Here is a 22,033-nt window from a genome sequence, read left to right as displayed (position 1 = left end):
CCTCTGAATCCTAATCTCCTTCTCTTTCCCAGCCCTTATGACATAGACAATCTCCTCACTACTTGTCCTCCACCACCGTGTGTGTGTGTGTGTGTGTGTGTGTGTGTGTGTGTGTGTGTGTGTGTGTCCCAGCAACACAGGCCCAAAGATTGAGACCTCCAGGAGCAGGACCAGGACCAGGGCGACAAGCCAAAGCGAGCCCCTCCGGCTTGTGAGCTGATCATCTCAGACATTTTGTCAGAGGTGGGAAGCTGACACAGTGACCGTTCACTGAGGGAATTTGGAGTGCCAGGAAGCTGAGCATTTTAACTCACTGAGTAATACTGTTTCTTTCTGGTGTTTGTGTCTCAGTGTTAGGTGACTAATCTGTCCCCTTCTCACAGCAGTGACAAAATTCTAGTGACATTAGTGGTTTTGTTTCGTCTTAAAGTCATAGCAGCAATACTGTAGTTTCCCATTGTTCAACACTGTAGTAAGTGACCCTAAGATTAGTGAAGACGGAAGAGGGGGAGGAGGGGGTTTTAGAAGATGGAATGGAGCTATCGGGTTAAAGTTTTAGCCCAACAAGACTTTATGACCTTAATTCAACTCCCAGATCCTATTACGGAGGCAGAGCCAAATCATAAAAAGCTGTCCTCTGACCTCCACATACACACCATGACATACAGGCGCCTGAACACACACATGTACACAAACGCACAAACACATGCACAAATTTGACCTTTTTATTGAAAGGACGTTTTTCTTGTAATACATTCTGATCACAATTTCCCCTCCCCCACCTCTTTCCAGATCTTCCGTATCTCCTTGCCCACCCAGCTCCAAGCCCCTTTTCTCTCTTTAAAAACACAAATAAGGGGTTGGGGATTTAGCTCAGTGGTAGAGCGCTTGCCTAGCAAGCGCAAGGCCCTGGGTTCGATCCTCAGCTCCAGAAAAAAAAAAAAAACACAAATAAAAGTACCCTGGGGGGAGGGGCAGGCATACATACCCCCCAAAAAAAGCTGAAACCAAAATATACAAGCAAAAGACCAAAATATGCCCAAAGCATTTTGAGACAAAAAGTAGACAAAAATAACATCGAGTTCACTTTGTGGTTTTCCTGCTGGACACCAGACCTACCCTGCAGTGTGGCTAATAAAGCCAGTGAGACTCAGTTGAAGAAAATTTAATTTTTTCTTTGCAAGTAGTATCAATTATACATAGCTTCTTGGTTAGGAGTGGGAACACACACACACACACAAACACACACACATATACACATACACACACATACATATACACACACATACACATACATGCACACACACATACACATACACACAAACATACACACAAACACACACACATATACACATACACACACACACACACACAGAGTAATAATTCTAGTCTTTAAAATGAAGTAACTCTCATCATCACCTGCATATTCTACCATGTATTCATTGTGGGTTTTCTCTCAAGTTTCTAGAGTCTCCATTTTCACACATATAATTGTTGGGACTGAGGTCTTTTTATATGTCACACTGTGCCTTACTCTCATTTTGACAGCTCTCTAAATGCACATGTGCAGCCTTGACTTCTAGTCTCTCCCAGTAAAAGGAGTACACACCCCGTCAACAAGAAGCAAGGCAGATCTCCCAAAAAGCATAAAATCACCTGGGGCTTTAAGGTCGTCCTCCCACAGGACTCACGTTTTTAATGTCCTAGAATACCTAGGATAGTTGCTATGTCTGAGAAATAAAAAGAATGTATTTTGCTAGGGAGGGGGAAGATGGGAAAAGGGCTATTACACTATATCTTGATTATTACATATATGGAATTTCATATTGATAATAAAGGGTAAAAAAGTAAAAAAAAAATCATCTGGGGGTGTTGGTGTATGGTTTTTAATTTAGTTGGGTTTCATTTTGCTTTGTTTAGAAGAAGAAATTGCAAGCATTCACGAAATATCTTTGCCATGCGGGGGACGTGATGTACACTTATAGCCTCCATCCATTCAATTCAGGCAGAAATTAAGCTACAGATGACGGACTGTGAGGACGGAGGGAGACCAGTAGCCAAGCCAGGGCGGTTTCCAGGCCAACCCTTGATGGCTCATTGTGTCTTATTCCCCGTTGAGAATTCCACAGAAGTCACAGAAATGGCCCCAGACACACACACGATCACAAAAGTGTACGTGTTACTGCACCGTGTGGGCAGCCTCCTTAACTCCAGAAACAAGAGGAAGCTCTTTGTGTCCTTTCAAAAATAAAAGCCTGGGTCCCAAACTTAGGTTCATTTACAACTTGGATTTGTAAACATGTGCTAATATGTTCACAGTAAGACACTTAAATATAGGAAAATCCCAAAAAGTTGAGATGAAAATAAATGTTGGGTCAAATATTCCTACTCTCAATGCCCTGCAGGCTCACCCTACTTTAAATATTCTTTCATCGGGGTGCACAGTCACAAAACCTGAAGGTAAATTCATGAGAAACATAGCCTAAGTCTACATAAAAATGGTCCCTATGTTCTGTGACGAAGAACTACATAAGTAAGAAATCATCCTTGTAAAAGATTTCTCAGACAGCGTCCTCTGTTAAAGCTTCAGAGGGCCCCTCTGCCCGGCATTAGCGATCAGGTACAAGCATACTGTATTATGTGGCCCCTGCCACTGTGCTACTCTCCGTCACAGAGAGCTGGGGGCAACACAGGGTGAATGGTTCTGGAAACAGACCACTGTATTCCAATCTACTCCCTGCACCAGGTTAACTTCCATTAAACATGTATGCGTCTGGGTCTTGAATTCCTTAACTCTTAAATGAGAATAAAAATACACACCTGTTTTATTTATACAGTTAAAAACTCAAGGATGACATCGGCAGTGGTACAAGTGTCAGGTTGTAAAATGCTAGGTTGTAAACTCTAAGATGAAATAAAAAAAAATTTTCCCTACTCATAGCCTTCTAAAAAGGTAGTTATTATAACGAAAGAGGACATACTCTCTACCAATGACAATTTTTCCAACTGTCTCAGCGCTCTGCTATGGGCAGCTTATTCCCCTGCATGGCAAGGCCTAGTTCTGCAGCTCCTCTAGGCACAGCCCGATGTGAGGTAGCTGACAGATGGTCCCTCCTCTGTAGACAACTGAAACGTGCCGAGTACGGGGGTCACATACAGACCCATCCCAGAGGTGACAGCAGGCAGGCCAGCCCTGCAGGCAGCTGGGAGGCAGGGGTCTCCTGAGTCTGAAGTTCCCAAGCAAAGCAACAAGGGTGTTAAGAACGATGCTCTGGGGGTTGGGGATTTAGCTCAGTGGTAGAGCGCTCGCCTAGCCTAGTGAGCGCAAGGCCCTGGGTTCAGTACCCAGCTCCGCCCCCCCCCCCCCCCCGGAAAAAAAAGAAAAAAAAAAAAAAAGAACGATGCTCTGAACCAGTGGATAGGGAAGCCCTGGGTCCTGCTAAGACTGAACCCCCAGTGAACGTGATTGTTGGGGGGAGGGCGGCAATGGGGGGAGGATGGGGAGGGGAACACCCATAAAGAAGGGGAGGGGGAGGGGAGGGGGAAGGGGGGAGGGGTTAGGGGGATGTTGGCCCGGAAACCGGGAAAGGGAATAACATTTGAAATGTAAATAAGAAATATGCAAGTTAATAAAGAAAAAAAGGAAAGAAAAAAATTAAAAATAAAGAAAAATACGAAAGAAAAAAAGAATACTTTAGAGATATAATTTAGCAATATATAATTTAAAAGTTAAAAAAAAAAAAAAGAACGGTGCTCTGAGAGCTCCGGTACCCCGCAACCCAGCCCGAAGTCCTTCGTGTCCCGGAAGCCAGAGCCATCTTTCATGGATTAAGGCATGGAAGATGATTTACACAAACATTTTTTTAAAGCATCAAAATTTATTGCTGTACATTTCCTCATAGCATTCACTATGGAAATAGTGCAAATATTTATTTTGAACTCTACGGCATTTGAAAGATCACAAAGCTTCTATCTTTTGCAATCATTTACGAAGCTCTATATTAAACTTGTATTATTTTTTTAAATTTAAACAATATTACATTCAAAGAGATTATAGAATGCTTTCTAAAGGACAAAAAAAAAAAAAAATCCTGGAAGCCATCGGGCACTCTGTCTTGATAAAATATGTCTTCTAACAGCACGAGTCTTTATGCACTCACAATTTCATTCAACAAATACTTATTAACAAGCACATTCCAGGCTTTGTTCAAGGCCCCGGAGGGCTTGAAGATGAAAGGACACCAGCTCAGCTTTTACATGGATTACAGTGTAGTACGAGAGACGGACATGCAAAACATTTCGTACAATACAGTGAGTTGCCTCCGCGGAGGTATTTACAAAAGACACCGAGAACTTGGCCAATGGAAAGATCATCTGCCTGGAGAAATCAGGGCAACACCGCGGATGAGGTAGCCACCGAGCTGCCACTTACCGGTGACCAGGAACTCGCCGCGCAGACAGGCAGGCAAAGGGGACAGCAGGTGCACAGGGCACCAAGGCCCCCAGGGAACTTCAAAGGAGCGAGTGGTGTGGCTTTTCTCGAAATGAAAGGGAACAGGGTCAGAGCCGGATGAGACTACTGTTTATGAGATCATGAAGAGTCTTTTGACCATCCTTCCATTTCTTTTTTTTTTTTTTCCTTTTTTTTGAAACAGGAATGAGTGCTTATTTACTACACGTCTGAAGATGTGCCACAGGCTAGGTGCTGTCCGGGGGCTGCGCCCGGAAACAGCCTGGCTCTCATCGAGCTTACATTCTACTCAAGAGACAACAAATACAGATCTCTACAAAGGAACGAGGTACTGAAAAGTGAAGCCACACAGACGAGGCGCGAGCACCTCTCGAAAGCAACAAGAATGGTGGCGACGGCCTTGACCCGCAAAGTGCCAGGAACTGGGTACTGAACACCTTGCAAACGCCATCTCGCGGGATCCTCACAACTCTATGAGGTAGGTATTGTTATCCCTGTTTCACCAAGGAGGAATAAACTCAAGGAGACTGAGGGCCCTGACAAGCTACGAGTGCCAAGACTAGGACGAGACATGGGCTCTCTGGCTGCAGAACTCACGTTCTGACATTTGAAGCTGCGCTTAAAGGCATCTGGGGAATTCCGAGCAGGGAAGGGTGCAACCGCTGCTGCTTCTTTGGAGAAAAAAACTGGAGACAGAGGAAGGAGAAGGGGCAGGGAACAGCTGAGAAAAAGAAGGCTATTCCGGAATCCAGAGGGTGAAAAGAAGGGTCCCGTGAGCTTAGTGGCTGTGGAAAGAAGGGTCTGAGGGGGTGGTTAATGCAGCACTCTTATCAGGACTGATTCACAGACGCCACTAGCGAGGGAATGAGCCGCATCCGGCATCCTTTCCGGATTTCAGCCTTGTCCAGCTGAAATCAACTTTGACCCAAGTAGAAGAATCCAAGATGATGGTGGGCATGTGGTGATAAAATGATGAATTTGATTTGGCGCATGTCCTGTGGAGCATGGCAGCCTCGAGCGGTGGTCACTGAGAGGCCTCGTTCTAATGGCTTTCACACCTTGTTTTCTACGTGAGCAAAGAAATCCTGCTAAAGCGTTTGCGTATGCACACGGTCAGTTTGCTCTCAAAGGATGTGTGTACAGAAGTTTATACGGCGGTTTGGATTGTGCTGTATAAAAAACAAGACAAGTGATCGGAAGCCACAGTTACTACAGACGCTATCCAAAGCTGGGCTTTGGGTAGAAGGAGGGCAACATCTGGGAAGCCATTCTAATAGCGGCCTAGAAACACACTCATCCCGAGTCGCTCTGACGGGCCCCTACCAGGGGTCCTCTGACAACGATCCTCCCACAGCAGGCAGAGCTGCCCACCCATCCACCAGCAGGGATGTTTCCATAAAACTGGGGGCCTAAGGCTCAGACCCAAGAATGTAATCAGATCAGAAATTCCAAACTTTTACAGTTCAGCAATACAGTTCCAAAACCACGGCAGCCCAAAGACAGCCACTTGCATGGCTTTGAGGATCCTGTACTCCCTCCGTCCCTGGGAATGAAGGGGTGGTGGAGGTCCTGGGGATAAAGGACACGAGTGACAAGGATACACAAGTGGTTACAACCTTGAGCACAGTACTTTGGGCCAATTTTTTTTGTTTGTTTGTTTTTTGTTTGTTTCTGTTCTTTTTGTTGTTGTTGTTTTGTTTTGTTTTGTTTTGTTTTTGGTGCTGAGACCTGAATGTAGGGACTCAAGCATGATTAGCATGTGTGATCATTTAAAGTGAACACACAGCACAGGTCCAGCACACAAGCACATAAACTGTACCTGTAAAGCTGCATTAATTTTGCTCTGTTTTTCATAATTTCCTCTAATTTGCTTATAGCCACTCCTACTTGTCTTTGGCTCTGATCAATTTTTAAGTATTATGTTTTCATTTAAAAACTCATCGAATAATTCAATGGTAGTTTTGGTAAGTAAGTATTTACTAAATAATTTAAGTGGTCAGAAAGTTAGGCCCAGAGCTTCTAACAGAAGACAAGGTCGCTGGCTAGCAAAGTCTCACACTCTGGTGCACAAGGCTGTCTTAGACCTGCCCCTCACTGGGGCGAAGGACCTGGAGCGCTCTACTGACTTAGCTTGCGGACACTAGAAAGGGCAAACATTCCAGTCAAACCAGTGGAGCTTTGGTCAGCTCCTTCCATGGGCCTTGCAACCCTAACTCCTGTCACAAGGAAGGAAGAGCCTTACCGTGTAACACTACCCAAAGTACCACTCACGGGTAAGACAGGAAAGCTGTCTGTCGGAAGTCAGTGCGAAGCTTCCGGGGAACCACAATCTTCACACAGAGAGAGAGAGAGAGAGAGAGAGACCCGCAGGCGCAGGCGCACTACAGTATGCCAGCTACTTCCTATCACCTCCAATAGCAGGCTGAGGGCGGGGCAAAGCTGAATGCGGGAACGCTATCCAGGGCTCTGTGTGTGATCTTTAACAGAAGAAGTTCCAATCAGTCTGTGAATATAGTCATTTATTTGTCTTTACAGTGACGATGGAAGAATGTACAGGTATCTTCTTTCAATAAAGTATAAAAATCTGTTTATATACAGTGAAGTATAATAATCTTTAATTGGGAAACGTATTTGGTACTCCTGATCTGTTTATATTAAAACTGTGGGGGAAACGAATATCTCGGTAAGCGCTACATTTCCAGTCGATCGCACCTGGCACGGAAAGCGTCATTGCATCTTAGGTCCTGCTTGGTATTATAAAAGACTAATTTGAAGTCCTAGGATTCAAAATAAACATCATTTGGAATAATAGATATATACATCAAAAATACATCTAGAAAGGCATTGGTTAGTGCTATTAAAAAGCTGTGTGCTCAGGTACTCTTCTCCTTACAGGCGAAACCCGGTGGAAATGTTTGAATTCCGTTTCTAGCAATTTGCTCTTGGGGAAGGTCAGTCGAAAGTTACCTGGGAAGACAAAAGAAAGAACGATGACTTCCTAGGTGAAAGGTCAGAGAAACTCACTAAGAACCCCATTCTGACAGCCCTGGTAGAGCCCTGAGCTGCAGTCCAGACAGTGATGGCTAAAAACTCTAATCACCAGATCCTGGTACTCCAGTATTTCATCCTGAGTACTTTTAGTACCCAGGTCACGTGCTTATACAGTATTTCTGGTCTACAATTATCTTAAAAAGAATAAAAAGGAAACTCACAGGATAAATAAAACATTCCAAAAGACAGAAGACAAACCCAGACGTGTTTTTGAGAAAATTCGGCTTAATAATCTCCTGTGCTCCACAATGATGGACTTTACCTCAGAACATCTGTGAGTGTGCCTGCGTCTTCCTGCTTACCTAAGTAGGATGATTCCGTGCAACTGCGCACTGAACCATTTGTATCTTTTTTTTTTAAAGAGATTTATTTTTATGTGAGTATGTGAGTACACTGTCGCTGTCTTCACACACACCAGAAGAGGGCGTCGGATCCCATGACAGATGGCTGTGAGCCACCATGTGGTTGGTGGGAATTGAACGCTGGACCTGTGGACGAACAGCCAGTGCTCTTAACCGCTGAGCCATCTCTCCGGCCCACCATTTGTATCTTTAATCCAGTTCACTCACAGCTGCTCATTTCAACACATTTGTTTCGGTCATTATCTCCTTTTCGAAATCATTTTTAAAATGCTGATAACCTGGGTACTTATCTATTCTATGCAATTTAAGTAATACTGAAGACCTCGGTATGTTACTTAACTACGAATAAAAAAGTGCATGCCATTCCTGTGTCTACAGAACACTGGACAGAGCACAGCATGAGGAGGCTGGCGGAGCTGAGGAAAATGAAGCTTAGAAGAGTCAGAGACAATCTGTTATGAGTCATGTGACTGGCCAGCCCCACCTCTTATCTAGCTGTAAGCTAGAGCCCCATCTATTCCATACATAAGGATGAACATCCATTCTGGTTGTGCAGCCCTGCTCCAGGTTATTAAGGATTTTGGATGCACATAGACTAAATGAGTAGGTTATAAAAGCATAATTTTAATAATTAAGAACTATCCTAATTATTCCATACGTTACAAGCCTACTGGCTTAGTCTAACAATGTCTTCTTAAGGTCAGTATATAATATGCATAAGTCTGTTCCTATTGAACATGTCAGAATAATAGTCATTTTTAAAGAATTAAAATTCTAACCATTCCTCAATATCCTGAGCAGGTGCCGGCTGCTGTGCATTGGGGAGGAGTGCCTAAACACCTGTTATCAACAGGAGCTGTCTGTCTGCTGCCCGAGAGCACTCTAGAAAGTCATCACCAAGGAAGCTAAGGCCTTAACTATGCCACTCCTGACCGTCCTGGAGTGAATTCTGAAAGAGAAGGAAAAAGCCTGACAGAAGACGAGTTCCACTCCAGATGGCATCTTGATTCAACGGCATAGACTGCCAGTGGGAACAACACTCATGCAGGCTCCCTTACTGCCCCAGAGACACCGTGGTTAGGGCCTCAGACCAGAGGAACGTGCTCTACACTTCTCTGACAAATGTAACACACACTGAAGGAACTCATCAGAGTCCTACAGTGCATCCTTTCAGCTTGTAAAACAAAGTCTAAATTGTCAACACAGTCCCTTTCTGTCCTCAGTGAGGAGATAAAAGGCTTAAAATAAGACTGAGCCAGACTCTTCCAGTAAGGAAATAAACTTAAAATAGGACTAAAATGATCTAAACATTCTGTGTGGCTGGGAAATTGCTTGCTGGATGGTACTGCCCTGCCTGCACAGGGAAGGATGTATTAAGTTTACTCCTTGGTCGCAGTGTCATCAGGGTATGGGACACTATTAAAATAAAAAGAGGCACCCGATGGAAGGGAAGGTGATGCCAACAGCTCGCCCATCTTCTCTCCATTCCCGACCTGTGCTCTGCTCTTCCACCAAACAGGACTCCCACAGCAGCTCCAGTGGAACCTCATTCTCCCTTCTGCTCTCTCCAGCTCACCTCCAGCCAGCCACCCAGAAGCTGATTCTACCGCATCTAAGACCTACCCTTTCCTGCTAAGGTGACAGGAGTGTCACCTTGAGAAAGTCACCACTGTCCCTTACTAGACTAACACTGCAACATTCCAACTGGTCCCTGCCTCCATGCCTTCTCTACTCCACACCAAACAAGCAAATCCGATCATACTACTAACCTTCCGTAAGACTGAGTAAGCTCGAAGTCTGCACCATGATTCACAGACCTTCCTGCTAGGCCTGCTGCCCACACACTCCCCACTGCTCCCTAGGCAACAGCAACACTACATTCCCACCTCAAATCCCTTCTCTGAAGAAACCTTCTCTCTGCTGACCCTTCTAACCAAGCCACTTTCCACCTGTGCTCTGCTTGCTTGACTCAATTCTACTCATCTTTCAGGACCAAGGTAAACATCCCTTCCTCACGGCAGCTTTGCTGACCCTTTGCATCATGTTCTGCTCTGCTGTCTCTCTTCTCAGATTTGGTTTCTGAGGGAACAAGCCACTGGTATATGTGTGGCCGAAAGTAAAACAGATCTTGCCAAGACACAAGACAGAGGTTAGGAAGTGATACAGCATCAAAGCCACAGAAGGTGAGCATTCATCAAACAGAACGCACACTTACAAGAGCATCTTTAAGGTGCAGGTGTTAGACTTGTCAATTCTCTTCCTGATCTCTCTATATCTGATGCACAGTATTAAGAATCTACTAATGGCAAGACTCTGCTTATCTTAATGCCATAGTTCCAAGGAGGGTGTGGCACCCCCCAGAAGGCAAACAGGCTAGCCATTCCTCCCAAACTAAGAGTCCTTTTCTCCTTCCTCTGCTTTCTTTCAGGACACCCTAGCCATTTTTTCAGCACCAATTAAAAGCATACAAAGTAGATCAAAGGACTCTTTCTGGGTAGGTGGCTACGGCAACAACAATGTCCTCCCAAAATTAGGGCAAACATGATAGCTTATGGGTCCTTAGGGCAGAGTGGGGCATGCGCAGGACCTGTAAGTGTTGAGCAGGCTACAAGGGGAAAACACCATGAGAGCAAATGCCTTCCCTCCATGTGCCTCTCTCTACCTGCCTCTCTGTATGCCTCCCTCTGTGCTCGCCCCCCCCAGCCTCCCCCCATGTCCCCCTGCGCCCCCTCCTCCCTTCCTTCCCCAGCCTCTCTCTGTGCCTGGCGAGGCTCACCTGGTCATATTCTTACTCCTCATCTCCACTGTCCATGTCAATGTCTACTTCCTCCGTGTCCACGGCCCGGGACAGGATGTCCGCCATGAGTGCTTCCTCTAGTTTCTTTCGGACTTGTTGGACTCGCTCTTCCTGTTTCCTTTTCAAAAACAGAAAGAAATGAAACTGAAAACTCCGTGATAAAAATGAAACTATTCTGGCAGCCCCAAGCCCTCGAGGACCACACAGACAGGTGCACTTCTTTCTCCTTGGGCGTCCCAAACGCCACGCTACATGGGAAGCAGACGGGAAGCAGACGGTGCTAGCTCTCACCAGAACACATTGCAGCCTGTACAATGGTGGTCACCTCTTATCGCAAGAGATTCTGGAACGAATACATGAACTTGCATGATCTTTCCCTCAACTTCCAGAATTTCAAGTATGTGAAGATTTGGGATTATAATTTAAGAAATAAGTAGAAATGACTTGGAAGTAAGGATATGTGAGAGAGCTGGCCTTGAAAAGGAAAGGAAACCACTTAGGAGCTGAAGCCTCAATAGAGACATGTGCTGGGCTTGTCCTGGCATCTGTGGCTGGATGAGTACTTCGAGACCAGATCAGCAGAGCAGGGCCAGGACCCCTAAAGCCCATGCACTGAGGACAAAGACCAAAACCACCTGTCCAACTGAGATGATCCTAGTAGGTGAGACCATACCATGAGCTTCTCTAGTTTGCTGAAAGCAAGGTGACATCAAAAGTGATAGTGATTCTACATCATAAAGAAGGTCCTGAACCATTAGATGAAAAACAAAACCAAGGCTAAGGGGCTACTAGAATGTTCTACAGCTCTGTGAAGCACAAGGGAGAAGATGAGGCCAGCTCCTGAGACCACAAGAGCAAATGGACATCCAGAAGCAATCCAGGAGGCCAGAGCAAGAAACAGACAGAGGAGGAGGAGCACAGGCTAGTCCCACACGGAGAACAGCCATATCCTGGTGTGAAGAGACAGGTGATGTCAGGCTCCATGCAGAGTAGGTGAAGAAAGCACAGTAACGAGGAACATTCAGGGCTGTACAGAAAAAATAGTGCGGTTTCCTCCCACTAGGGCAGACAGACTGCAGCACTGCCCAAACCTGGGATTCCAAACAGGTAAAGGAAGCAAGTCCCGGAAAACTCCAGAAGATTAGCCAGCTGGGGAGTTCATTTTGTTACCCTGAAGTAAATGATACCATGTCCAAGATAAGGAGGGTAATAGGTATCATGTAGCCACAAAAACTTTATCTTTTCTTTATTAAAAGAAAGAGCACAAAGAATTGCTAACAGACCTCCAGTTCCTAAAGGGAGATTCAAATCCACAGGAGGGAAGCAGTACAATGTCAGTCTGACCTCTGACCTCTACAGTTTCTTTGTATCAAATGAGGCTGGGGTTCAACGCCTGTCCGTGTAATGGAGCAGGGTAAGAATACACACATCCGTCACATTGGCAAGCTCACCACTACTGTCAGGTCACGAGGCAGAGGCTGGGAATGACCCATGAGGAAGGCAGGGCGGGACACACTGCACCTTGTGAGGAGGTCTAGCTTGAGCTCTGATGTCTACTGAAGAGTTTCTTTTACTTTGAATACAACTTCTTGCCTTTATGCAACAAATGTGCTTGCTGTAGGAATAGACAGAATTCTATGACGTTCTCCAAGTCTCCTCCAAATCCAATACGTACTCCTTGTACAATTTACCCCAGGAGGAGTGGATGACATTGGTAGACACTGTGGGATATTGCTCTATAATTGGTTACTAATCATCGAATCATTAGTTAATCACAAGGAAGCTGATGAACCTAACCAGTAAGAAGCTGAGAGAACAATGTGAAGGTGTAAGAGAAGCCAAGTGGGAATTGTGGGTCAGTAGTGGGGACTGCAAGGTCAGTAGTGGGGACCACAAGTCAGTACTGGGGACCACAAGGTCAGTAGTGGGGACCACAAGTCAGTACTGGGGACCACAAGGTCAGTAGTGGCGACCACAGGTCAGTACTGGGGACCACAAGGTCAGTAGTGGGGACCACAAGGTCAGTACTGGGGACCACAAGGTCAGTAGTGGGGACCACAAGGTCAGTACTGGGGACCACAAGGTCAGTAGTGGGGACCACAGGTCAGTAGTGGGGACCACAGGTCAGTAGTGGGGACCACAGGTCAGTAGTGGGGACCACAAGTCAGTAGTGGCGACCACAAGTCAGTAGTGGGGACCATAAGGTAAGTAGTGGGAACTGTAGATCAGTAGTGGGGACCGCAAGGTCACCTTCAAGAGTACTGAGCGCCCTGTTCAGCAGCCAAGAGGAGAACAGAGGTCTCTTCTCTGCAGCACATAATGAGTTTCTTATCAAGCATCTGAACCTAGAAAAAGACTCCCACGTTCCTGAAGGTAAGATGATCCAGAAATCACTGATTTCAGCCTAGTGAGGCTAAGCACAGTCGAACCACAGAACTGTGAACTTATAAACGACTTAGGCTACAATTTATGGGATGTCACTAAGTATCAGAAAACAATTACACCCATGAATGAAAATATTATCAAGTATGCTGAAGAGATAAACTTAATGCTGAGATTTTTAGCCAAGGCTCACTGGGGAAGCACACACACCGTCACTGGAATAATGGAGAGGATCAGCAGGCTCCTGTGTAAGAATAAGGTCTTTTTTTTTTTCTTTTTTTCGGAGCTGGGGACCGAACCCAGGGCCTTGGGCTTTCTAGGCAAGTGCTCTACCGCTGAGCTAAATCCCCAACCCCAGAATAAGGTCTCTAATTAGAAGCTTTGCGGACCGCAAAGGCTGGCTCCAGTTGGAGGAAGAGCAGCGGTTGCACTCAGTCACTCCTGAGCCTGTGCCAACTCAACAAGCAACGCGGCCGGCTAAGTCCTGCCGTGCCAGTTCCCTCACATGAAAGGATGTTAGACAATCAACACAGGTCCAGGTCTGGGTTTGAGATCACGCCTTGACTATCAACAATCCTAGTGTTGAACGATGCCACTGACATGCCCATACCCCAGTCTAACCACACGACTTGGGAAAGTCCTGTTCGCTATCTCTGTGTTCACACCGAGAAGGAAACAGCCTTGTTCCCCAGGTGATTATCTTCCTCAAGGTCACAATGATCCACAGGGCAACCTCATCTCTTGCTTTGATTTTTATATTTGATTTTTTTATAAGTTCTTCAAAAATAAAGTTGATTGCAAATTCCAGGAAACAAAAGCATCCAAATACAACCTCAAACGGTTTCTATCTTTTCAAAGCAGATTACTTTAGAGCCCGAGAAGGGTTTTCCAGTTATAAATCTAGCTAGATTCACACATTTAGGAACATTTCCATATCAACTCTTTATAGATTTAGATGAAAACAAAAACAAACAGAAAACTATTTCAAATTGGATGTTTCCAAACTGCCATCTGCTGGTCTCATCTAGGAATGGTACTCCAGGAAAACTCAGGCTTGGGCTCAAACAGAAATAGTGACGTTCATTTACACACCACCATGTTTCAAAGACAAAGCAGTGTACTGCGACATCACTATCATCACAACAAAGTAATGGAGCCCCAGTTCAAAGGTTCCAGAGTGGAACTTCCTGTGATCTCACCACTTAGTGTGTGGCTTCTCCAAATAATAGTTTGCTTCTACTTCTGGGTGCTGTCAGGCTGAGCTGGGTTTCCCTTTTACTGTAGCACTAAGCGGCTGTTCTGTGGCCCAGCCTTAGAAAGATCTTCACAGATGTAACTATCTCCTCTCTTATTCCCCACTGATTACCTCTTTGTTCTGTTTTCCTCGGTTGCTTCCCATCTTGCTCTACTGTATGAGTGTGCATATATACATGTGCGCGAATGTGTTCCTGTGTGTATCTTGTGGGCGTGCACATGAACGTATGCGTGTGTGCATGGATGAGTTGTGTCTCTCAAACTCTTTTAAATCTTTACATGTAACAAAGTTGATATAAGTAAACCCCTAAACTGAGTTTGAATGAAATAAATAAACTCATGTTAAATAAACTGGACTTTAAAATGCAACTGGGCCTTAAGGCGGCAAAGCTGTCTGTCACCTTCTTTGAAGAAAGGTTGGCTTGCAGACAAAGGCTTGCGGGAAGAATCACAGTCACGTGAAAGGGTTAAGGGTGTGGTTTGGGGATTGAATTCCAGAGGCCTGGGTTTCGATTTCAAGCACTACAAAGGCAAACTAAAACTAAAAAGAAACTGCAGAAAAGGCCCGATGGGATGCAGGAAAGGGGCTCATTAGAGCGGAGCTCCAGAGGCACCGACTGTGACTGCTGCTTTGAGAATGTGACTAATGCTGTGATGCCATGCCTGTGATGCTCACTCTGAAACAAAGCTTATTTCGGGAGCATTTTCCTTACCAAGATCTTTATCACCTTCCCTGCGTCTCACAAAAGCTCTGTATATTAGTTCTATTGCTGTGTGAACATCATGACCAAAGCAGCTTGGGAACAACGAGGTTTATTTTGCCTACACTTTCATATCACAGTTCATTATCAGAGGAGTCTGGGCCAGAACTCATCAAGCAGGGCAAGCGCCTGGGGCAGAGCTGAGACAGAGGCATGGACCGGGCTGCTCACTGGCTTGTCCTCACGACTTGTTCATTCTGCTTTCTTACAGCATCAGGACCTCCAGCCCAGAGATGGCGCTGCCCACAGGGAGGTGAGCAGTCAGTCACTGCCCTGCAGGCCTATCCACAGCCCGATCTTATGCTGGCAACTTTTCAATTGAGAGTCCCTCCTCCTAGATGACATAAAGTTGGCATAAAGCTAACCCTGACTTCTGTAGTACCCAAAAGACCATCTCTGACAGAGGCATCCCTTAGAGATAGCCACCCCGCCTTTGGGGGAATTTGTATGCATATAGACAAAGATGTCTGGTCTGTGGGACGTACAGCTGAACACAAAGTTCACTCCCCCTTCACATACTCTTGATGCACTCGGCGTGAAGGTGATTTCCATGGCATTTTTAATAGCTTAGCACATGAAGCGAAGTTAAATGGCATCAGGCTGCTCACTTACAGTGTCAAATCAGACCTCAAAAGGCTTTGGGTGTTGAACTCGGTTTTAAGTTTTGAATACAGGATGATCAACTGTATTAGCTGTGGCACTGAACCTAATGGCGTTCATTAAAAAAAAAAGTCTACAAGCAAAACTGAGGTATTCAAGATTATGTTAAAATGGCTTACCTAATGTCATCATCTGTAACAATGAAAGCTTTGCAGAGGGGTTGAGATGTGTTAAGCCAAACAGCAGGGTTCTTTTCCACGGCCGCAGAGACCTGTCCGGTGATGGGTGCAGAGCTTGTATGCAAAGCACTGGCCACGGCAGACAGAAGGGTCTCATCATTACTACCTGGGCCGACTCCTACAGGGAGAAAGCAACACTGTTGAGAGGGAACCGCCCCTGAGCGGATGGGCCTGCCGCTGTCTCAAAGGCCAGGATGTTTATGCTTACTGAGGACCATACAAGTGAACCCGCCAAAGCCACAGAGGAAAAGCCACATCCATGTTATGGCTACTGCACACCAAAGGACAGTTAAGAACAGTTAAGAATTCAAACGTCAACTTGAAAATACATTTCTTTTTTTTTTTTTTTCTTTTTTTCGGAACTGGGGACCAAACCCAGGGCCTTGCGCTCGCTAAACAAGCGCTCTACCGCTGAGCTAAATCCCCAACCCCAAAATACATTTCTTAAGGCCCTAACTTTTGAAAACTTATGTTCGTTTTCTCAAGAAAGGTCAACTATTTACATAATTTAAGACCCTGTGAGATCACTGTGCTATACTCAAGTATCCCTGTTAACATAACTTGGATTGGTTTCTTCCTACTTAGCTTTTAATAACAATTTCCAATCTCTAGGCTTATCATCTATGTTCTGACTTCAGGGAAGGTCAGTGCCAGCATGACATGCACTAACTTAGTCATCACTTTCAAATGACCAGAGCCAGATTCCTCAAAGTGATAAGAGCACAACCTCGGGCTTGTGAGGGCCTCTAGCCAGAGCAAACTTTAAGTGATCCCATCAAAGTTCTGAATTTATTTAAAGCAATAATGTGTAGGAACATACAAGTATGAGATATCAGCCCAACTGTCCACTTGGAAGATTTCTGAGAAATCCACACTCAGTCAATGTTGAGGACTGAAATTCTAATACTTGAGAAATAATGTTACCTTGAATGGGGCACAAGTATATGAGAGCAGCATCTATAGAGAAGCAGGAGAGCTTGAAGTTGGTGTTTCAGTGTAGAACAAGAAAGCAAATGCTGGGGTGAGATGCTGCTCTAAGTCAGAAACATGGAACCGCTTGGTTCAGGTGTTACAGCAGCGCATGGGTTAAAGACCACAAGGCTAGCCAAGAACCCAACATTCACACAGAAGAAAACAAAAGGTTAAGGTTGACATACTATGCAGAAGTATTTTATGACGTCTGTCATGTATGCTTTCCCTTGGTTTATAGCATAAGAGGCATGTCATCCAGCAAAGCACGTGGTCCCCCAAAGCAAAGGCCTGCTGGTATTGGTCACCTGTGAATGCCCAATATCTAAGTACAGTGCCTGGCACACAGTAGGTACTGAGCAAATATCTCTTCAACTCAATTTCGATACCTTGAAGACCTTTAGGTAGCTCCATGGTTTTTATAATTTGTTCTGTTACATCTGATGCGCTAAGTCCTTGTAGCCTCTTCTCCCAGAAAAGCTGTAAGGCAAAAACACCACTGTTAACACGGATGTCTGAGACAAGGGGGTAGCATATCTGGCGATGCTGCTGGATAATGAAGTCAGTTCAATGGTCTCCTACCATGTTCTGATTCTTTCCTTAGAACAGGCTAGATGAAATGCCAAACAAGAATTCACTCAACACACGATAACTCCTTCAGATGACACTACTGAAAAAGTGTTTTAATTTTCCAGACTCAATTGCTTCAATATTACAGACCGTTGTGTTTTACAAATTATACATAATTGCTCATAACACATAATTTGAATTTTTAAAAATTCATTTAGCATAAAATGCCAATGTTAAATTTTATCAAAGAAAAAATAATCAATATCTTTACGAAAACACGGTTTTTCTAAGACACTCAGAAGTTTAGCCGTTCAGTATCCTTTAGGGGGTAAATGCTATAGTTACTGTTGATAGAAAGTTTTCCAAAGCATCTCAACAGCAGTTGTGAGTCACTGTCTCTCTGATGCACCGGTCCCTGGATCGCTTGCTCGCTCAGCGGTCCCTGCCTCAGGGAGCTGTGGAGGGCAGTGCACACTTTGACTGTATGTGCTTTTCAGATGCTAGTCTTTCTCCTGGCTCACCGAATGGGTGCAGCCACATAGCATCTTCTGAGTCCCTGTAACACACTATCCTGATCTAGCGCAATCGACAATGGTTCTGATCCTGTTTCTTTTTAATCTACATCGTGTTTACTGTAGACAAGGAAAAACCAAGGCTTCTCTCGGACTCTCTCCCTTCCTTTGACCCTAGATAAGAGGACCTGTGCATGGGTGCTATTGAGACAATCTGTGTCATGAATAGCCAGCGAAGCAACAGAACTGGGCTTGTGGAAGACACGTGAATGCCTGGGGGAGCTCCAGCTCCAGCGCCTGTGAGAGGTACGGCCTTGGTCATGTGTTACCTCTTCAAAGGCTTTAATTCTCCTTCACAGGTGAGGGAGCAATGGCTATCACACAGGACGGCTGTAGGGAATTAGTGCGGCGATGCAAGCCAAGCGACTACCGTACAGCAGTCATAACACTTACTTTTAGCTACTTCTAGGGCCTTCAGAAGCTTAATGTGTAAAGTATTAGATGACCACCTATCAGACGCGTGAGAAGATACGGTAGTATGACTTCTCCTGCAGCACAATAACATATTATATTTATAGCCTCAAACCTGGAACAAGAATAATTTCCAACACAGTACTCCAAAGACTTTTGTATATATAGTTAATACAGTTACATGTATTACCTCTTCCTGCAAAGTAATATCAATATGTAGCCAACATAAGCAAGGCAATCAATACTAGGAGGATGGAGGTAAGCTAATTAAGAGTTCAGCGTAAGTCTGATGAGGATCCTAAGTGTCCTGAGAAATCCTTTTTGCATTCTGTTTACTCCTTGGTAGGAAATATCATCTGTAAGTAAAGTGCTTGCCTGGCACTAATCAAGACCTGAGTTCAATCCCAAAAATCAGAGTAAAGTTCCCGGCAGCTGCCACTGGACTGTAATCCCAGCACTGTGGCTGAAGAGAGAGGCAGGGGGCTTGCTGCCAAGCCAACCAGCTTAGCCTAACCGGTGAGATAAACCATTAAGAAATCTGCCTCAAAGGAGGTAGATGGCATTCATGAGGGTAACAGCTGAGGTTGTTGTCACACACACACACACACACACACACACACACGCAGGCACGCACACGCACAGACATGAACACACAATATAGATGTAGAATCCAAACTCATGTATGTTTATGTTACATACATGTACATATTTAGACATCATATTTGTTGTTCAACTTACTACAGAAAACTGCCCATGTACTAGACATGTGCAAACATCTTGCAATTATTCTCTAAACAAACAAGGTAATAACAATGTACACGGCGTTGACATCAGAGTAGATGCTGTAAGTAACTTAGACACAACCTAAAAGATAGAGGAAGATGGGGAATAATATGTCGGTGCCATGTTACATGTTACACAAGAGACTTCAGCACTGTATGGGTCGGATATTGGTAAGTGGTCCTCGAACCAAACTCATGAGGAAGAAACGACTCTACACTATGACTTAATTTGTAAAAATAAAACAAAAGTACCAAAAAGTAAAAGTATGGGGATTATGGGTAGATATGAGTGCCAATATTCTACACTAAAACTGTATTTCCAGAATTAAAAGATGACTTAGAACCTATCAACTCTAATGTTTAATTTTAAAAGTTGTTAATCAGAAGGAAAATTATACAAAAAAATTAGAAGAGAATCATGGAAAATGCTGGATTAAACGTGGGTACATGGTTGTAGATTTTATCTAGTCACATCACCCTGCAGGCAGCTCCCCAGACTTTGTGATCTGCTGCACTGGCCTCAGTTTACATCTCAGTCCTAGGGGAAGGACAAAGGAGGGAAAGTCTTTTGTCTAAATGTTTCTCATGTTCCTCTTGAGCCCAGATGTTTACCAGGATTAGATTAATTCATCTGCAAGTCTTCCCCAGCCAGCTCATGTCCAAGGACAATAATAGGACAAGTGCTGCAAGTCTTTCTGCATGTGAAGTAGCCTAGCTTCCTCTCTGTGCTGTAATAAATTCACAGACAAAAGCAGCTTGAAGGGAGACAGGGTTTATTTACAATTCCAGGTCATAGTCCTTCATTTCAGGCAAAGTCAAGGCAGAGACATAAACAGCCACACACACACTGAAGAACAGTGAGGGAATGAATGCATGCATACTTGTGTGATTTAGTTTGCTTTCTCCACTCTAAATATAGTTCAGAACCGGCAAGCCAAGGGAATGGCGCTGCCCACAATGAGCTGCCTCTTCCCACATCAGTTATCATAATCAAGACAACAACCACAGATATGTACACAAAAGGATCTACAAGACCAGGTATGGATTACTGTTCCTGAAGACTCTCTTCCTGAGTCATTCTAGAATGTTTCAAGTCAACAACACTATCATGAGAGTTCCCATTTTACCACAGCTACCTCATCTCTCCCAGCACATTTTGTAAACACCATCATTGTCCTCATTCTAACATGAAAATGAGATTTTGCCTCCCTAATTCAACTGTATCCTCAATTCAGTCTTGCTACCAAATGACATAGATATAATACGTAAGAGAAACATTGATTTAGTAAATGGATCAAGTCCCCAAATCAATGCACTATCACCTTGGGTTGATAAGTATGTTTCTAGTCCTTACCAACAAAATACTCGTATGCCTCTATCTTATCATCACTCAGAATACTAGAAAAAAATCCAATAGCTCCCACAGGAACACCATCCTCTATTGCCAATCTCAGCAATGGCCTGTCAAACCACCTAACTGTTGGAGAAACACCAGCTGGGATGAAAAACCCCAATGGACCTAAACTGTCCCCAATGGCAATGCTGGCTTTGGGAAAAGCATTTTAGTCACCACCAGGCCTGGGTCTCACTGTGCCCTCTTCTCTCAGATCTTGGTTTAGTATACACATTAGAGCATTGAGGGGCATAGCTGCCTGCACTTTACCTACCCTGGCCTACCAAGGGGGCAAACGTGATGATGTGTACAGAGCTGCTGCTTTTGTGAGATGTGCAACCAAATAAGTTTACTGAAAGTAAAACTAACTCAAAATCCAACCGTGGAGGTTTTGCTTTTTAACTGCTGAGGTCCGGTTTGGCTCGGGCTGCATTGGTTTGTCTCCTGAAGAGCATCCAGAAGATGAGGAAGAAACAGGGACCACGAGAAAAGTCACAACCACACAATACCGGAGCACCAGAAACTGAATCGCTACAACGTTTATCCATCATACCCTTCCATCGGCCCTGGGAGCATAACTCATACTCTGAACGGATTTGTGCTCTGAGAAAGTCAGACACGTAGGGATCAGATGAGTCCTGAGTGAATGAGAATTGCCATGAGCATGACCACACCAAGAACTCCAGCAGCTCAGATCCATGGGAACCTCAAGGTTTTCCCTGGGGCAGGCTCAGGGGAATGACAAAGCCTTCCACTAGCCAAGCACCAACGCTGACAGTGTTTGCAGAAAGTACCAACCACAGCTTCACCTCTCAGAAGTCTGAGGCCTAACACTGCTACACAGACGCGTGTGCACGTACAGACACACACACACACACACACACACACACACACACACACACACACACACACACCATGCCAGCTTTTCCGTAAATATCCTGTTTCTCCAGTCCTGGTTGCCCCAGACAGGTCAGTCCCAGAGCTGCAGGTTGCAGCATAGAAGGGAAGGTTTATAAGGAAAAGATAATCAGAGACTCAGGCCCAGCTCAGTGAGTATTCTTTGAGCACCCATCCTGGGCACTGTATTTTGGTAGGTGCTGGGGTGTTTGTGTACTGGCAAGGAAGCTCTATTTGGTAAAAATAAATAGAGCAAGGGTGACCACAGAGACTATAATCATGCCAACAAAAATTAACCTCAACATTGGAGACAGATTTTAGGAAGCAGCTCTAGGAATTGTAGAGGAATAATGTGTAGGCGAACAGAAACTGAGAGCGACGCTTAACCAGTAACCAGCATTTATCAACAGTTTTACACAGAGCGGCCAAAGGGGGTTATTTCAAATATATCTTAAAGCCTGGCCCTCAGAGACTCCATTTCCATAGCGCTGGGTTTCATTAACTAATTATTGTTTCCGGTGA

At 44.7% G+C, this 22,033-nt stretch overlaps 1 protein-coding gene across 2 annotated transcripts in view; it reads right to left on the bottom strand.

Moving 5' to 3' along the window:
• Window positions 1-7,064: 7,064 nt before the first annotated feature.
• The window catches only part of Mbd2 (methyl-CpG binding domain protein 2), a 66,917-nt gene continuing 51,948 nt past the window's right edge, over window positions 7,065-22,033 (bottom strand). The window contains 4 exon segments of one of the 2 annotated variants that reach the window (NM_001115025.1): window positions 7,065-7,438; window positions 10,661-10,799; window positions 15,858-16,035; window positions 17,276-17,366. In NM_001115025.1, the coding sequence (NP_001108497.1) occupies window positions 10,673-10,799; window positions 15,858-16,035; window positions 17,276-17,366 (396 nt within the window). In that variant the 3' untranslated portion in view covers window positions 7,065-7,438; window positions 10,661-10,672. 2 annotated transcript variants of the gene reach the window in all.

Source organism: Rattus norvegicus, chromosome 18 (genome assembly GCF_036323735.1).
Source record: "Rattus norvegicus strain BN/NHsdMcwi chromosome 18, GRCr8, whole genome shotgun sequence".
NCBI lineage: Eukaryota > Metazoa > Chordata > Mammalia > Rodentia > Muridae > Rattus > Rattus norvegicus.
This window is presented reverse-complemented; position numbering and strand designations above follow the sequence as displayed.